Below are 15,732 nucleotides of genomic sequence, written 5' to 3'. Positions count from 1 at the left end.
TAAAAAAAACATGTCTTTTTAATCGGCTAGTAAATCATTTTTTGAGGGAATGATGAGGGAAATGTATGAAAGCAAGACGAGTTATGAAAGTGATTGACTAGACTGCTTCTTATTTTTGTATATATTTGTACATTTTTTTAAAGGAAAGGGGAAATACATATCGATGTAGCACAAGAAACCAGTTGCATTATAATTTTAATTCTTTTTTTCCCCCCCCGGTGGCACGAGTTGACTCTAAGACCATAAGGAGACGTTTCTGAATGAACAGTTGGGACACACAAGCTCCAGGTGATAAGAACTTTAGTGGGAATGGAAACTCTCAGCAGGTGAATGGAGCCAAATAATCCGATAGAGAAGGCTGGGAAGAGATGGACTTAAGGCTAAATCGGAACCACTTAACGGTTCAAGGCAGTTAACTGCAGCCAAGGCTTAGAGCAACGATCGAAGGTCAAGAAATCAAACATCAACCGACCCAATATCTGTGTAGGAAAAGTCATTTGTTTTTGGTTGTGCTCAAGGTGGCACTTGGTGTGAAAAGTTTGAGAACCTCAGATAAGCTAATACAAGGGAGTAGTTTGAACCAAATCAAACTATGGAGGGCTAAAACTGGCAAAATAATAAATGGTTTTAGTCCTCCATACGCAATAACTGGTCTGCCGCCGCTACAGATTCGAAAACATTGTCATCATTTCTTAAACAACAAAACCACACGCTTTAGGGATCTTTAGTTTGCAGAGGTGCGTTTGCGTTCTCACCGAGCTCCTCCAGAGACGGCACCCCGTACTTGTCCCCGTGGTCGTCTGCGACGGGCGTGACACAGCGGCCCATCAGAGCGTCCGAGAGGGTCTCCACGGGCATCTCCGGGGGGTCCATTCGACTGATCAGGGTCTGGAAACGCTTGTAGGTCAGGGGAGGCTGGCCACCGTTCAGCTCGATGATCCTGCGGAAGAAAAGATTTTAGTCGTGCCCTCTTTCACACCTCACTCAAACCAGCACATCTCCTTTAAAATGAGTACTTTTGATGTTAAGTAGGTAATAATATATATAACTTTTTTGTAAAATCCCTCCTTCCCGGATTTCAGCAACTAATCAGAGTCTAGCATCCTCCCGCGTTGACCAATGAGACGAGCTTTACCTGTGAACAATCCTGTCAGGGCCAATCAGGAGAGCGGGGGAGGAGCTTTGTGGTTAAATAGGAGAGGAATTTGGTTGCTTCCTTTCAAATTTCACTCTATCGCTCCTCACTTTGCAAACTTACAGTCTATCACTTTAATAAAATCTTGATCTCCCCATTATCAAAGCTATGGTTGACAGTAGTGATGTCAAGACTAACCGAACGGTAAAAGAACAGCGTCCATCCACCCCAAAATCACATAAAATCAGCGGTAGGTCCAATAGTCCAATGTGCGGGGGTCAAATTACATACATGTACATATAAATAATACATTTTTGTGTGATAACTGCATGACGCTACCAAAAGAAGAGTCCCAAAAGAACCATGTGCAGCTCCGTCTGTCATGTTGTGGTAAAAATGAAAGTGAAACTGTGCGAGAACATGGTAGGTTTGTTCATTTGTTTAGATGACTCGTTTATAATGAAGGAAGAGTCCCAAAAGAACCACGTGCAGCTACGATTGTCATGTTATGGTAAAACCGGAAATGAAACTGAGCGCGCATGGAAATCGGCTGGACGTTTGTTCATTTCTTTAGGTCACTAGGTTCTGTTGGAAACATCTATAAAGAGAAAGCTATATTTTGATAAAAACTATGTCCCACACTTTCACGACCGCTTTGCTAAATGCATGCGAGGCTCGAGTGGCTCGTACTTGTCCAGGTCGTAGAGGGTGTGCGATGTCTTGACGTTGACCTCCACTCCTGCCTCCATGGCCAGCTTCTTTATGGCTGCGTCGCGCTCTTTCCCAAATGGCTCCGAGTCGTACTCAAAGGTCAGACGGCTGATTTTCCATTCCTATACACACACACATTCACACACACACACATTTTATGTACTTTGTGCAAAATGTTTACATTATCTGCACCATATTTAGTTGGTGGCAGTGACTAAATTAGTACAGCGTTCGCCCATAGAACAGAATAGCGCATGAAGCTTATTTCTTACCTTAAAGAGCCTTGGGAACACGTTTGCTGGTTGGCCCCTGATCACAAAAAGGCGCGAGTTCAGCTTCCTTAAGTTGGCATCCAGGTCCTCAAGACACTGTAGGAGAAACCTGCAGAACAAAGAAGAATAAACATGGTAAGTATCATTCAGTGGTTACTTTGCGAACCCAAAAGTGAAGCTGTTCACCAGTGCTCCATCCGACATCTCTAAAGTAGAGGCAAATGAGGCGAAAGATGGGAGGCATTTAGACTTGGTGACGTGTTTCACCTCCCCGGGAGAAGATTGCCCCCGTCAAATTTTGGAGCAATGATTACGGACAAAACGCTGTCTCCCTGAAATGATGTTGTTGTATTATTACTTGCCTGCGGCGTCAGAGCAAGGCCCATTAAAGGGACCCTGAGACTCAAGGCTGTCAAGTCGCACAGTTTGACCATTTACTACAAAGTTACGGTAAAGTCGCAATGCTCAAATCTGTTGTTTTTGTGTGTGTGTGAAATCTACTTCATTCATATGCCAACGTCACATTGGATCAGAGCCAACACATGTACAACCTTATCGCTTTATGAGGAAGATCGCACTTAAGTCTGAACACAGCCTAAGTTTGCTCACATAGGAAGATATCGCTGGACGCAATTACAGCTTATTAGTTATCACAACCAGTAGAGCACGCAGAGACTTTCAACATTTCAAGGTAACTCGTGACGCACACTTGTGTTTATGGTTTAGGGAATGACGACTGTGAACATAACACGCCATAATTGTCACCGAGGTCTATCTGAGCGGGTCGTTTTGACTCTTTTTGCTTTACTCGAGGTCAGGAATAGGGCCAAGCTGCTGAACCTTTCATGAGGTCGGTTTTGTTGTTTAACCGAGCTCATTTTCTCCAGTTCGACTTTACCCGAAATCTAAAAGCTCCTTGAAAACACACAGCAAAATAGCGACAAAAAACAAGATGTAAATGAGGATTAAAACTGCAGCAAAAAAAAGCATCAAAGGAGCAACAAAAACGCAATGAGAAAGCAACAAAACTGTCACCAAAAAGGCAACGAAAAAGCGACAACGCAGCAAAAAAGTGGGGAAAAAATGCAGCATAACAAGCGACAAAAAACGCGACGAAAAAGCGTCAAAAAAAGTGGCGAAAATGCAGCAAAACAGGTGACAAAAAGTTATGAAATAGCGATGAAAAACACAGCGAAAAAGTGACAACACGCTTTCGAATGAAGCGTCACTCTGGCCTATAGGCTGTAAGCTCCAGTAGAGGAGCTTTTAGATTTGGGTAACGCTGAACTGGAGAAAATGTGCCCGGGTTACGAGGTTAATGCAACTCTATTCACTGCTAAAAGCTGAACGAACACTCGCTTGGACCCGGCTGGGCTAACTTTTTGCACTCTCATGCCGGTCTGTAGCCTGTAGCTCTCAACCTCCACAGTGAATCGAGCCACCTGTGGTTGTGGGCGTAGACTTCAGTGCGGCCTGTACTGTCTGACCTGATCGTTAGCGGGACAGCTCGACCCTGTCCCGCCGTCTGTGGCGCGCTAAAGCCCCGGGTGCTCCCAATCCCCATGGAACACAGGCAGCTAGCTCTACTTGGGCACGTGCCGTTCTACTCCGGCACGCGCCAAATGACCTCTGCTGTCGGGGAGAGAGAGAGAGACAGACAGAGGGGGGCGGGGGATTTTTTCCTCAATGGAGGTGAGGGAGTTTCTGAATGGAAATGTCTACAATGTATGAAGAAATGAAAGCTGGATGAATAAAAGTTGTAAAAAGAATGGTGGCAAATGGAGTCACACTTGCTGCGCTCGTTTGGCACCTTTTTTTTCAAGAAAATAGAAATAGAATAAACAACAGATGAGATTGTTTTTCTCAAATGTTTTAACCAAATCCCCATTTTTTTTATTATCTTATCTTTAAAGTGTCTAAAATGCACACGTCCTGCAATAAATTATGAAAACAGAAACAAAACACCTGACCTAAATGCATTACTAAAACATTAATAATCCCTAACTAATCTTGAATCTAAAATTGCAGATGATGCTGATAATGACCTAAAGAAGCCCAAGTACCACTGTTTGAAACTAAAGATCACAGGCTTTCACTTGGATTCATCATTGTTCTGCCTTTTCTTTTGCCTTTTACATTGACGGCTCTTTTAATTTCAGTAAAAACAAAGCTCATCGTCCGGCCAGCATGCGAGCTCACGTGCACTAATCCTTTCAATCCCGTCGCACCAGCTCAAGCACGTCGCTCATTTGAATGTCATCATGTTTGCTACAGGCGTGTGGCGTGTATGTGAATCACTGCGCACTTCCAGTATTCTCTCCATCTTCATGCATCTGCGGCAGCGTCCGCCTGATGTTGCTGCGTCATACTTGTGCGCCTTATATAACTGTACTGCCCTACATCTGTGCGCACAATCCCTTAGCCTAGTGACCTCGATACTGGCTCACATGAGGATACACTCACACATATATAACCATTTTTCTGTCTCTTTCTCTAGCTCTGCAGGGAAGAGGGAATACAATAGCGGTGCTGAAACTGAAGTGCAGAAAGCCATTAAATGTTTTATAATCACATAACGGCAAAAAGCTTTGCGAGGTCAGTCGATGAAAGATGGACACTTGAGATACAGACAACAACTGTGGATATTTTCACTTAAAAGGTCCAATATTTGATTCTGCGTCAATGACGGAAGCAAACGTTTAAACTCATTCCTAACATATCCCAGTTCTTCACTTCTTCACAGGAATGAGTTCATTGGCACGTTTTACGTGGAAGACAAAACCTCATCTCATTTCACTACTGAACAAAAAGGGGGTCAGGTTTAGGGTCAGGGGTTAGGATTAGGATAAATTGTTTTTTTACTTATTAGATCTTACACATATTTCTAGAAACTAGAAGGTCTTGGTTTTCAAATCACACTGGCAATGGGCTGTGAGCTCTCAGGTAAATACACTTTGAGATTTGGATATGCATAATTGGAGAAAATAACTAACCCTAAACCTAAGATGACAGAACAAGTTAAAGGAAAATATATAGATATTTTCACGCTTTGTAATGATTGGTTGATATTAAGGTTGGGAGGGACGATACAATACATATCATGATACTTCTGTATTGCAATACATTGTATATTGTGAAACGTTTGAAAAAGAAAACACAAATTCTATTTTCTGAAGTGTTAAGAGTATAAAGGGCAATACAGAAAAATGTAGTTTTAACAAAAGTGTTAAAAGTGTTCCTGAAGAAATATTACTTTTAAAAAGCATTGAAAGCATCCAAGTTTTAAAGTATCAGTACTTGCTATCGCGATAAAGGCGTATTGCTGTAATATTAATCATATTGTCCGAGCTAATGTTACGAAGCAAAAGTTTGTGTTGTTCCCTCGACAGTTGTCCTTGCATGACAAGTACATTGTACACAGCCATGGACTGAATGAACAGCTTTTATGCCTGTGCCTCGCAGCATTTAAAAGTCAGGCTGGAAAAACTGTTAAATCAACAAATAATTGATTATTGAAATAACCATCAACTATTTCAGTAAATCGAAATGTCGTTTTCTGGATTCAGCAGTGGGATTTTATCAGACGGAGCAAAGTCGCAACATGATGTCGCCACCTTAATGTCTTCTGATCTCGGGAGCTAAGCAAGGAGCTGTACAAGCGCTCTCCTCGGAAACACATCTGCTGGTCAATTGAAGCTAAGTGTGGAGCAGGTTAACAGGCGCTCAAGGTAAGTGATCCTGCAAAACATTATTGTAAATTGAAAATAAAAATGTGTCTATTGTCTTGTAGTATCCGGGCCGGGATATTTATTCCATCCCTTTCCCCCCAAACTTGCCCAAATCCTTACCTATTGAACCCAACCCATGAAGACAAAGGTTCTCGCAGCTGGAAAGAGAAGCCATTGATTCACTAAGAATTCTATCATTCTCATAACTATGTCACGATCTTTTGCAGCCATCGAGCTAGTATGGTACTTGCATTACGTTTCAGATTATTGTCAAGGCCTGCATCAAAAACACTCTACACGTGACATGCGCCGAGAGCACTATAAGTGGGACAAACAGGTGAGCGGTTACGTCGGCTACAAACCATACGGATGAGTGGAGATGTATGAAGGTCGACGTCTAAATGGAGGGGTTATAAAACAACACAGGTTGTGGTTTGCTCATTTTAAAACAGGACCAAGTTCAAAGCCAGTAGATAATTGGATAAGGCACGTGGCTATAAGCTACAGGTGTGGGAGCAACTGTGTGGGGCGTTATCGTGTGGATTTTTTGCATGTTCTGTTTCCCGTCCTCCTGGAATTCTGGTTTCCACCCATTGACCCAAAAACATATGGAGGGTTAGGTCAAAAAATTTTATCTAAAAATGATAGCACTAAACAAGCCAACTTAGAACAAGAAAGACTGACTAACTCTCTCATTAGCCTGGCTCCCACAGCACGACACCTCCTGTTCATTTTACAGGATTGACACGATACTAACAACAAATCCATTGCCTTCATTTTTCAACACCATTGCTACGCGACCCAATAGGAAAGTAATCTGTCTTCACTCGCACTGAAGGAAATGTACATACCTCACACTTCCGTTAGTCTGACCATTAAATCTTCATCTACTTGTGTACAGAATAACCTAATTCTAGCCAAATGACAAGCCATAGTTGATAAGTAGCCGTGATGCCGACGTTTCATTTTAAAATGATCATAAAACCTGAAATTGCGAATAATTGGTACAAGCCACAATACGGCAGAATTTGATCTGTTACTTTTGAGCCTGCTCACGTGCGGTTCACCACTGAATCTCTGCTACGATGCTATTCTTGTTAGACCTTGGGGAGATATCGATTTTTGTCACCTGTGGAGAAGATGAGACGATGTACAGGTGGAGTCACGTGAAGCAGCCGACGCTCGCTCCACGAGGCTAGGACGGATCTCGTAAGTACTTTGTTTGCTCGTCTGACTGAACTCCCCTGGGCACTTCCGTTTGGGTTGTCTTTTATATAAAAGTACTTAAAAACTGACCTAATTTCTGGACGTTACATGATCGAGGAATATAAAGAGCATAAAACGCAAGCAGGCTGAAGGCCGCCCACTGCCGACCGGGAGATGCAGTTATTGAAAAATAAAGAAGGTTACATAAAACAGTAACGATTCATTCTTTTGTGTATTTATTAATATGAAAGTTCAAAAGGGTCAAGGTCAAAACTACAGGATAGGCAGGAATTATTCAAAATAAGACCTCAAGGGGTAGGGGGGCTCATAATTAATCGATTAATTAAAGAAGACACTAACAAGTAATTGTTTTGTTGTATTGAGGGGTAAAGATATGGTCCATCTGAGAATTGAGCCAAGTCAACAAAATGTGGCAACTGACTTCAAGGACATATGAAGGGTCCTCTTTAGAAAATGTTGATATCTCGTTGCATTTTGAGCTCAGCTTATCCTTAATGGGCTGAGATGTACAAGGACGTCAACAAATAATTCATAATAGTTTTCAAAATAGACCAATTAATAAAAAAAGAAAACTAATAAAATGTGCATCCCTCTCAGGGAGACAATTATTTGCCAATCTTATTTGCTATCAGTGCAATTTGAGTCAATTAAAAAACCAACTGTAGGTTGATTAATTTATCGCGCCTTTACTGTCGCGCAGCAACTTGAGCCACTTCCAAAAAGAGCTTTGAAAGAGCTTTGAAAGAGCTTTGAAAGAGCTTTGAAAGAGCTTTGAAAGTGGCCTATGCTGTACATGAGCGGTGGATTTTACCTCCACCTGTTAACCCCGACGTTGGAGGAGCCGGCGAACCAAGGGTCCAGGAAGTAGACGCAGCGCACAGTGCCCGCCCCTCGGACCGCCTCCTGGAGGGCTGGGTTGTCATGGAGACGCAGCCCCTTTCTGAACCAGTGGATGGAATTTGGAGCCATGGTTCACTGCACAGACACAGACAAATAAATACACAAGTTAGTAAATACGGAACATTTTTGACCAACTTCCTGTCCGTCTGTATTAACGTAAATCTGGCAACGTAAATAAAAATAAAAATAAATTAAATAAGACTGAAAAAACTTTAACTGACGTCAGGTCGAGGTTGTTTAGTAAAAAGTTCAGATTGCGGCAATACATTAACATTGTTCATCATTCGTCAAATTAGCATTAGCATTTAGCTCCAAGGCTAAAACATCTACATTTATAAAACCAAAGTCTCCCGTGAAAAGTTCAATATATGCTGTAGTAAATAATTATCCAACAGCTGCACATTTCTTGCCATTTTTAAAGAAAAAAAAAAAGCTCATGTCAATATGTGTAATGGGTTATATACATCAGCATGAAGACGTGAATAATTTGTCTTGCTTTAAATACTTAATTAACTAGCGCCATCCTGCAGTGACTCATGGGGATTTGTAGGCCAGTACGCTCGTGTTTTTGGTGGTACTATCTGTAAAAACACTCGCTAGAACAAAGATTTTACAGCTGATTAGCGCTGCAAGAGTGTGCGCAATGAGAAAAAAAAAAACAATCGGAATGAGACAGTTACCAAATGGAAAATGATCATGTAACTATTTAGCAGTATTTAAAAGTGCATCTTGATTATTAAAAGAAAAATCTCTCATCGTGTATCGAAGCAAACTGATCATTATGCTGATTGTTCTGCCTTTGGGCACTGCAGGATATTGGCACAGTTTACAAGATGACTCAAATTGAAATCTGTGCTCTGACGCATTCAGAAAGTAGAGAAGTAGAGCAAAACAATACATCCACGCACGGTCCTGAGCCAACAGACGAGGCGGCACCAAGAAAAGAAAACAGAGCTCCAAATCACAGCCAAGACAGATCCAGACAAGAACATGAGCAACACGCGCCGAACTATCGGTTATGTGTTTGTATGAGGGGAATTTAAACAGGATAGGGAAAAGTATATGAACACTAGTTTTGAACAATAGCTTGGAAACTGTTTTAATGACGTTATAGTGTTTGACAATGTATTAATTTTGTAATACATTTTTCCACACCCAGAGACCGCCAGAGCATTTGCCCACGAGAAGTAGTCCATCCCATGGCTAGCTAGTTTTCAATATGATGCGGGCCAAAAAAAGCACAGAGTGGGTGCACTGTACAACGAGAACGACGGGTCAAAATGCAAGTATTGCTTTGCAGCGCTTGGATACGTCTTCAAGTACATGCTTGTTGTTGCACCAGCTCAACAGGCAACACCCGGGCATCACTAAAGAGGTTGCTAGGTAAACAAGCACAACACATCTTTCTCTTCTTTATTGTTAAAAAGGGGTGGAGATGAATGTTATTGGACGTATGAATGACTTGTTTCTTCCGACAATGTTTCTAAAAAGGCGTGCTAAAGGACTGCAGGCAAAATAAACTCAAATACTATTAAAATGCCTTGCTCACGGGCCACGAACACAAAAGTCAGTGTTCACCATTTACTGCTCTGTAATTACCACGGCGTTTCATTTCTATAAATTAATCTAGTTTCAAAATGTGTTCCAGCCATATAATAACGGTGTAAAAAATGAAATTCCCCTTTCGGGTACACCGGGGGTGCTAGCACGCACATTAATGGTTAACCGAGAATTAATCCTCGGTTAAAGCAGTACTAAGTAACTCTTCCCCATAGAGGCCATAAGCGCAACTGCAGGTGTAGTAGCAAGTTACGATTTTTTAATTTATTAATTGTCTTGGAGAGTAAATACTACACTGACAGGAAAGGCGAAGGGACAGAGGGTTACTGTACATCCAATTATACAATAGAAATATTTTTTTTTCACTCAAACTTGGCTGTAAATACTGTTTAAAGTGACGTTAACCTGCAGTTAGCTTTGCCCGTTAGCATGCTAGCTTCTTCTTCGTGATTCCATTAGTGTGTATTGCTTTCTTCGCACCGGGGGCAGTCAAGTTGCAAACATGGCTTTCTGGCCAGAGACACCGGGGGAGATGAAAGACCCTCCAATCATCCCATAAACACTTGTATTACCCCCACAGGGACTACTGAAAGGATTTATTAAGGTAAATAAGTTACTTAGTACTGCTTTAACGGTAATGAAAAGCATGCAGCCCTAATCGATACATGTACACAAGACGTACTGTATTATAGTGCACAAGGAAAACATTGTACCAGCTCTAATACACTCCTAGGTCAGTTGGATCACAAGATTTCAGTAAATGCAACAGACCTGACAATGGGGTCATGTAATTGACGTGTGCCGGAAAAATCATTCACAAGGCATAGACAATGCAAGATGACAATCACACATGACTTCTACAGTTTTTTAGTGATTAAATGGAGTTTATTCTCCATCCTCTGGTGTGTCAGGAAGAGATAAGGCCTTTTAGTTACAGACAATAATTTTCTATATAATAATAATAATTGTAAATCCACAATTTTAAGGACAATTTCCAAAGTATTCTGTGCAGCTAAAGTTACAGCATAGCACTCCATGTCCTGTTAAGTATTTGACTTAAACTATCTTTCCACTGGTGGAAGGACAGCATGTCCCACTTTCCCGTGCTGGAAAGTGGGACATGCTTATTGATAAGAGACACCCAGTTCCCCTGACCTCAGCCACCTGCCTGTCCGGTCCTGCTAAACTCAACCCCAGTGACATGTGCTGGGGACCGTGTGGCCAAGGAGAGAGAAGTCACAGGCCCACGGCTGACTCACCGTGGAGCTATCGACTCCACACCACAGCGAGTGTGAGTGTTGCTGCGATCATGTTCATCTCAGGAGCAGAAACAACAACCAACAGATGGAGAAAAGACCAGGGCCAGACTGACCAAGCTGTTCCCTGTGGGTTTCATGCCATTTCGAGATGGAGACAGTCTGTAATAATAGTGACCCATTTAGCTGAAGCTGCGGTTGATTGGCCTACAGCGTGATTTGTTGTTTCTGAATTGATTCAACTTGAAGTGTGATATCGGACAAGTATTAAAAAAGTGATCATATTGTCAAAGTAGGTTTTAGAGCAGTTGTTCTGAACTTCTCAACTTAATTATCCAACACCTGCTTGTTGTCTGCTAAATACGGTTTAAACATTGATCTCATTCAGCTAGTGGCTAATTCTCTAATAAAACCTGTAAGTGCAACAACAACATGCACAGAGCCTATACCTGACATCAAAGACAGAAAGAGAAATGCTCGGTCATGATTTGATGGCAATTTGTGAGCCGAAATAAATCAGAGAAATGGGTTGAAAATGCAAGATTATTAAAAAAAGGCTAACGTGACTGAAAAAAAAAAACAACACAACTCCAGGCCTGTGTCTCACAAGGGAAAAATACAATTGGTGGTAATGGTATAGCCCCATAACATACAATCAGTTAAGGCAATGGCTCCGTAAGCTTTAGTGGAACTATTTTATGATCACTTCACAATAGAAACTTAATAAAGAAACAAATTTATTTAATACATAGCCGTTTTGGGTTCAGATATTGTATACTATAGTCAAAAAACAGCTATAGTATTCCCCTGCTAATACTGGCACCTCCATATTTGCAAATGATAATATGCCGTACAGCCATAAAATGAATGTGTTCTGAATCATCTCACTGTCAAGAGGATGGTTCACAGTGTGCCAAAGATCATCAGATTCTGGCCACTACCAGGGTTTTTGGGGACATAAAGTCTCCAAAACAATAAGAGCGTTTTGTCATCATCTGGTGGCATAAAGTACACATTGCATAGAACACTACTCAGATTGCTCCATGGGGACAGTTGTAGACCGACAGTTGTGATAAAAAATAAAACAACTGGAAAGGTTGCACAATTTTGGAAATAAACCTCATGGTGATTTTTCTGGAAGTGGCAATTACTGCAATGGTTAGATTTGCAATATAGATCAACTTCACACAACATGCATTTGAAATAACTTAGGAGACATACACATTATTGATGACAGACAGATACATCTGGCAAAGGTACTACTCAAACTATAACCCTAACTATGCCGCTGTTCCCATTTTGTGTCATGAAATCTCATGTTTTCACAGCAGATCATCCCTCCTGAACAGACTATCTGGCATCAGCCTGTTATGTGCGTGCACAATAGTGATTTTCAAACAATCACACTCACAAGTGACACAAATGTTTTGGTTTTCAGTAGTGAAAGTGGGTCAGAGTGTTAACTTCCTCCTTGCGGTACTCTGTCTACAACATATTATGTACTTGATGCTCTTGATCACTTTTAGGCCAAATTAACCACAACAATATAAAAAACTCTTCCAAAACAAAACATCAAAACAAACGGTAAGTGTTTCGTAGATTTAGTAGAATAGAAGCCAGATGTCCTTCCTGAAAATGCCTGCTAAACTTTGGATGGACAGGGTAACGCACTGTCACCACAAGTGTTTTGGATTGTACAATAGTAACAGTTCTTTTTTAAATTTTTTATTTAATCTAGACACCAGATGCCATGGACACAACAAATTCAAGCTGGTGGGAGAATGCTTGTACTGCATCTTCTTGAAGTAGTTTTATCAGGCGTTACATTTTACTTCTACTTTTGAAGCATCAGTACTCCGAGTAAAACATTGTTGCTCTTTGCTCCACGAGATGGAAATGAATGAAGGTTTAAATATTTGTTTTTTATAGAAATACAATACTTTTTTCATGTTTTTAACCTCGTAACCCCCGCCTTAACCGAGTGCATTATCCCCAGTTCGGCATCACCAGAATCTTAAAAGCTTAATGACCAGAGAACTTACAGCCTCTAGGCCAGTGTGGCGCTTCATTTGAAAGGTAACACCTACAAAACTCATCGTAACTTTTTTGTCACATTTTTTTAAAGTGTTTTTCATCACTTTTTGCCACCTTTTGGGTCATTTTTAAAATTGTGTTATTGTTGCTTTTCCAGCATGTTTATGTCGCTCTTTTGTTGCTTCTTTGTTGCTTCTTTTGTCACATTTTAGTGGCTTTTTTGTTCATTTTTTTTTTTTTTTTTACTTCGTTGCTTTATTATTGCGTTATTGTTAAAGTATCACGTTTTTGTTGCTTTTAGGGTTCCATTTTCAACCATGTTTTCGTCTCTATTTTGACTTTTTTTTTTTTTTTTACAATCTTAACAAAAAATAAGTTCTATTTTACTAATACCAACACTCAACTCCTTCTGACTTTCCATTTCTCTTCTTTTGAGAGTAGAAGAGAAACAAAGAAATCTCTCTGGCAGAACAACTGAATTATCTGCAGTTTGGCCTGAAATAGATCTGAGATGCTCAGAAACATAAATAGCCAAAAAGCACAGATTTTCACAGAGCAAATTCTTGGCTCTTGCATGTGTGACGAAGCGAGCGTAATTATCATCAGCGAAGCCTTCTGATTCACAAAAACATGGACAAAACAGATTCAAAAGAACGGTCTAACGTTATCCGTGACTAAATCAGCACTAAACAAGGAAAAGCCCTGACCAAAAAGGAACACATTGGTCATCTCTTGATATTGCCTTGAAATGAAACAATTATTATCACAACTAAAATAAAACATCTCACAATGTGGTGATTTCATGTCTAACATTGCCTATTTTTCACACACCGAAATATCAATACTAGTGTGACAGTCATGGAAAAATATTATTCTGTATGGCTTTTTGTTCAAATCCATTCACTTTTTGGAATTTCTTCTGTTTGCAACACCAAACCCGCACTCTGTAGCAAGTGATCATGCAGTTAGATAGGCATGTGAGATTACACTATGCAAATATGCAACCGAACCATTTATATTTCCTTCTGCCTTCTCCTCCAAACGTGACCTCTATTGACAATGTTCACTCTGTAACTTTTAATCCAGATACTATTTCCGCCAAAACCATGCCGAAAACTGTCATTTCTAAAAATAAAAAATAAAAAGCAATATGCTAAAGTTACCTTATGCAATAGATAAAAAGGTAGAGAAATACTTTTTGAAGTGAATCTCCTAACAATCTTGTAAAGCATATACACACATACCTACAGTATAATATAAGCTATACACAATATACAATTTGACATTTTACATTAAACATTGTTCCAATCTTAACTTGAGCGGCACCTCGCATGACTTCTAGAAATGGAAATTAGGTCAGTTTGTTCCCTCTGCCTGGGCATGGCGTAAGACTGTACAGCCTTCCAAATGTAAACACTACAACTATTACCCTAAATCACAAATACAAATGGCCACAAATACCAATACCATCTATGACAAAGCCTTCGTGTATCTTTTTTCAAAGAAAGTAGTACCTAACACACTGGACACAACACCTTTGCAGCGCAAGAAATGGGGTCACCAGAACGCAACTTATGTAAGTGCAAAGCGGCGGCGCTGTTTGGCATCACTTTGACAATAAATATAATGCTTAAACAGCGGAATATCAACGATCTTACCGTATACTGGCTCCCGGGATGTGTAGTTTATGTCAAACCCAAGGAAAGTAGCATTTCTTCGGCGTGCAGAGGTGTAGGAGTCGTGAGAGATCCTCTTGTATGCCTGTGGTGTACCTGCTGCCACTGCTGCTGCTCTGGTTTGTTTCATAAGAGTTTGACTCACTGCGCATGCCCCGCCTTCCATCCCCGGTCAAGCGTTGCGTTCAAGTTCGGGATTTAAAAACAACACTAGGCGAGACGCAAGTGCAGATTACAATGTTGTGTCTAAAACGCAATCATTCAGTGATACATAAATATGTATATATGCTTTGTAAAAAAAAAAAAAAATCAATCGTAGTCGGTTCAGCTGTTTTAAAATGAACTGTATTCTCACGCAGCAAAACCATCGTCCTATTTTAAAAACATTTCTACACAGGAAGTTCCTCTTATGGTTAGAATGCAAGTCATAATACGTTTTAAACAACGTGCTGTGTCATTCGTATTAGACACAGCCTGATAGCCGTCATTTTCCTCGATAACGTCAGTATTGTTCATAGTCTGCAGGTATTGCTGCGACTATGAAAAGTATAAACTGTCTTTTCCGATAAGCCTCAAACGCAGCGCCAGGGCCTGTGAAACGTGAATGGTGACGCAGCTCAGATGGCGCGTTCTGATTGGTCCAGGCTGGATCACATGTAGAGTAGTCACGTTTAAGAAGCGTGGAAGAAGCGGGAGACCAGAGGCCATGGAGGCACGGCCGGAGTCTGCAGTATCAGGTTTGGTGCAGTTTTGGATGCAAAAAACATGATGATTATTCACTAGGTCAAGTTTGCCACGGTGAAATAGAACCAGGATAGTTACCTAGTTCAAACAAATTCGAATTTTGTCCTCTAAAAAGTTGTACATGGTTGGTGGAGTATTATTTGTACAACTGTTTAAAAGTTTGTTAAATGCGAAATTAGCTAGTTCCTTATCAGGCAGTCTAGTGTTGGTGCTCAAATGCAATTAAGTCATTTAAACTCCAACATTGACATTAACTTTAAACGAAGTCTAGAGTTTGCCAAGTAAGAGATTAATAAATTGGCTACAACTAAACGTGACAAAGCGTATCCAACTGTACGGACCTAACGTTGACGTTAGCTTACTTGGTAAATGGCTACATAATTGTGTGAAGCCTCCCAATATCTAACAAAGTGTCTCTGATGCCGTCAGACCAAAGAGGGTGAAGAGTAAGGAGTTTTTCACTCCTTCTCCTGTGTTGTCCACTTCCTA

General features: G+C 40.7%; 1 protein-coding gene across 1 annotated transcript in view; it reads right to left on the bottom strand.

Annotated features, from left to right (window-relative positions):
• LOC306964117 (cryptochrome-1-like) overlaps nt 1–14,626 on the bottom strand; it is a 32,045-nt gene extending 17,419 nt beyond the window's left edge. Inside the window, exons 1-5 of the mRNA XM_079558025.1 lie at nt 14,482–14,626; nt 7,885–8,048; nt 2,119–2,227; nt 1,826–1,968; nt 756–940 (exon numbers count right to left, since the gene is read on the bottom strand). Of these exons, the coding sequence (XP_079414151.1) occupies nt 756–940; nt 1,826–1,968; nt 2,119–2,227; nt 7,885–8,042 (595 nt within the window). The 5' untranslated portion in view covers nt 8,043–8,048; nt 14,482–14,626. The remainder of the gene's footprint in view (nt 1–755; nt 941–1,825; nt 1,969–2,118; nt 2,228–7,884; nt 8,049–14,481) is intronic.
• Nucleotides 14,627–15,732: the final 1,106 nt, after the last annotated feature.

This window comes from Gobius niger, assembly GCF_951799975.1.
Source record: "Gobius niger genome assembly, chromosome: 6".
Taxonomy (NCBI): domain Eukaryota; kingdom Metazoa; phylum Chordata; class Actinopteri; order Gobiiformes; family Gobiidae; genus Gobius; species Gobius niger.
The sequence above is the reverse complement of the archived record's forward strand: the minus strand, read 5'-3'. Positions and strand labels throughout refer to the sequence as shown.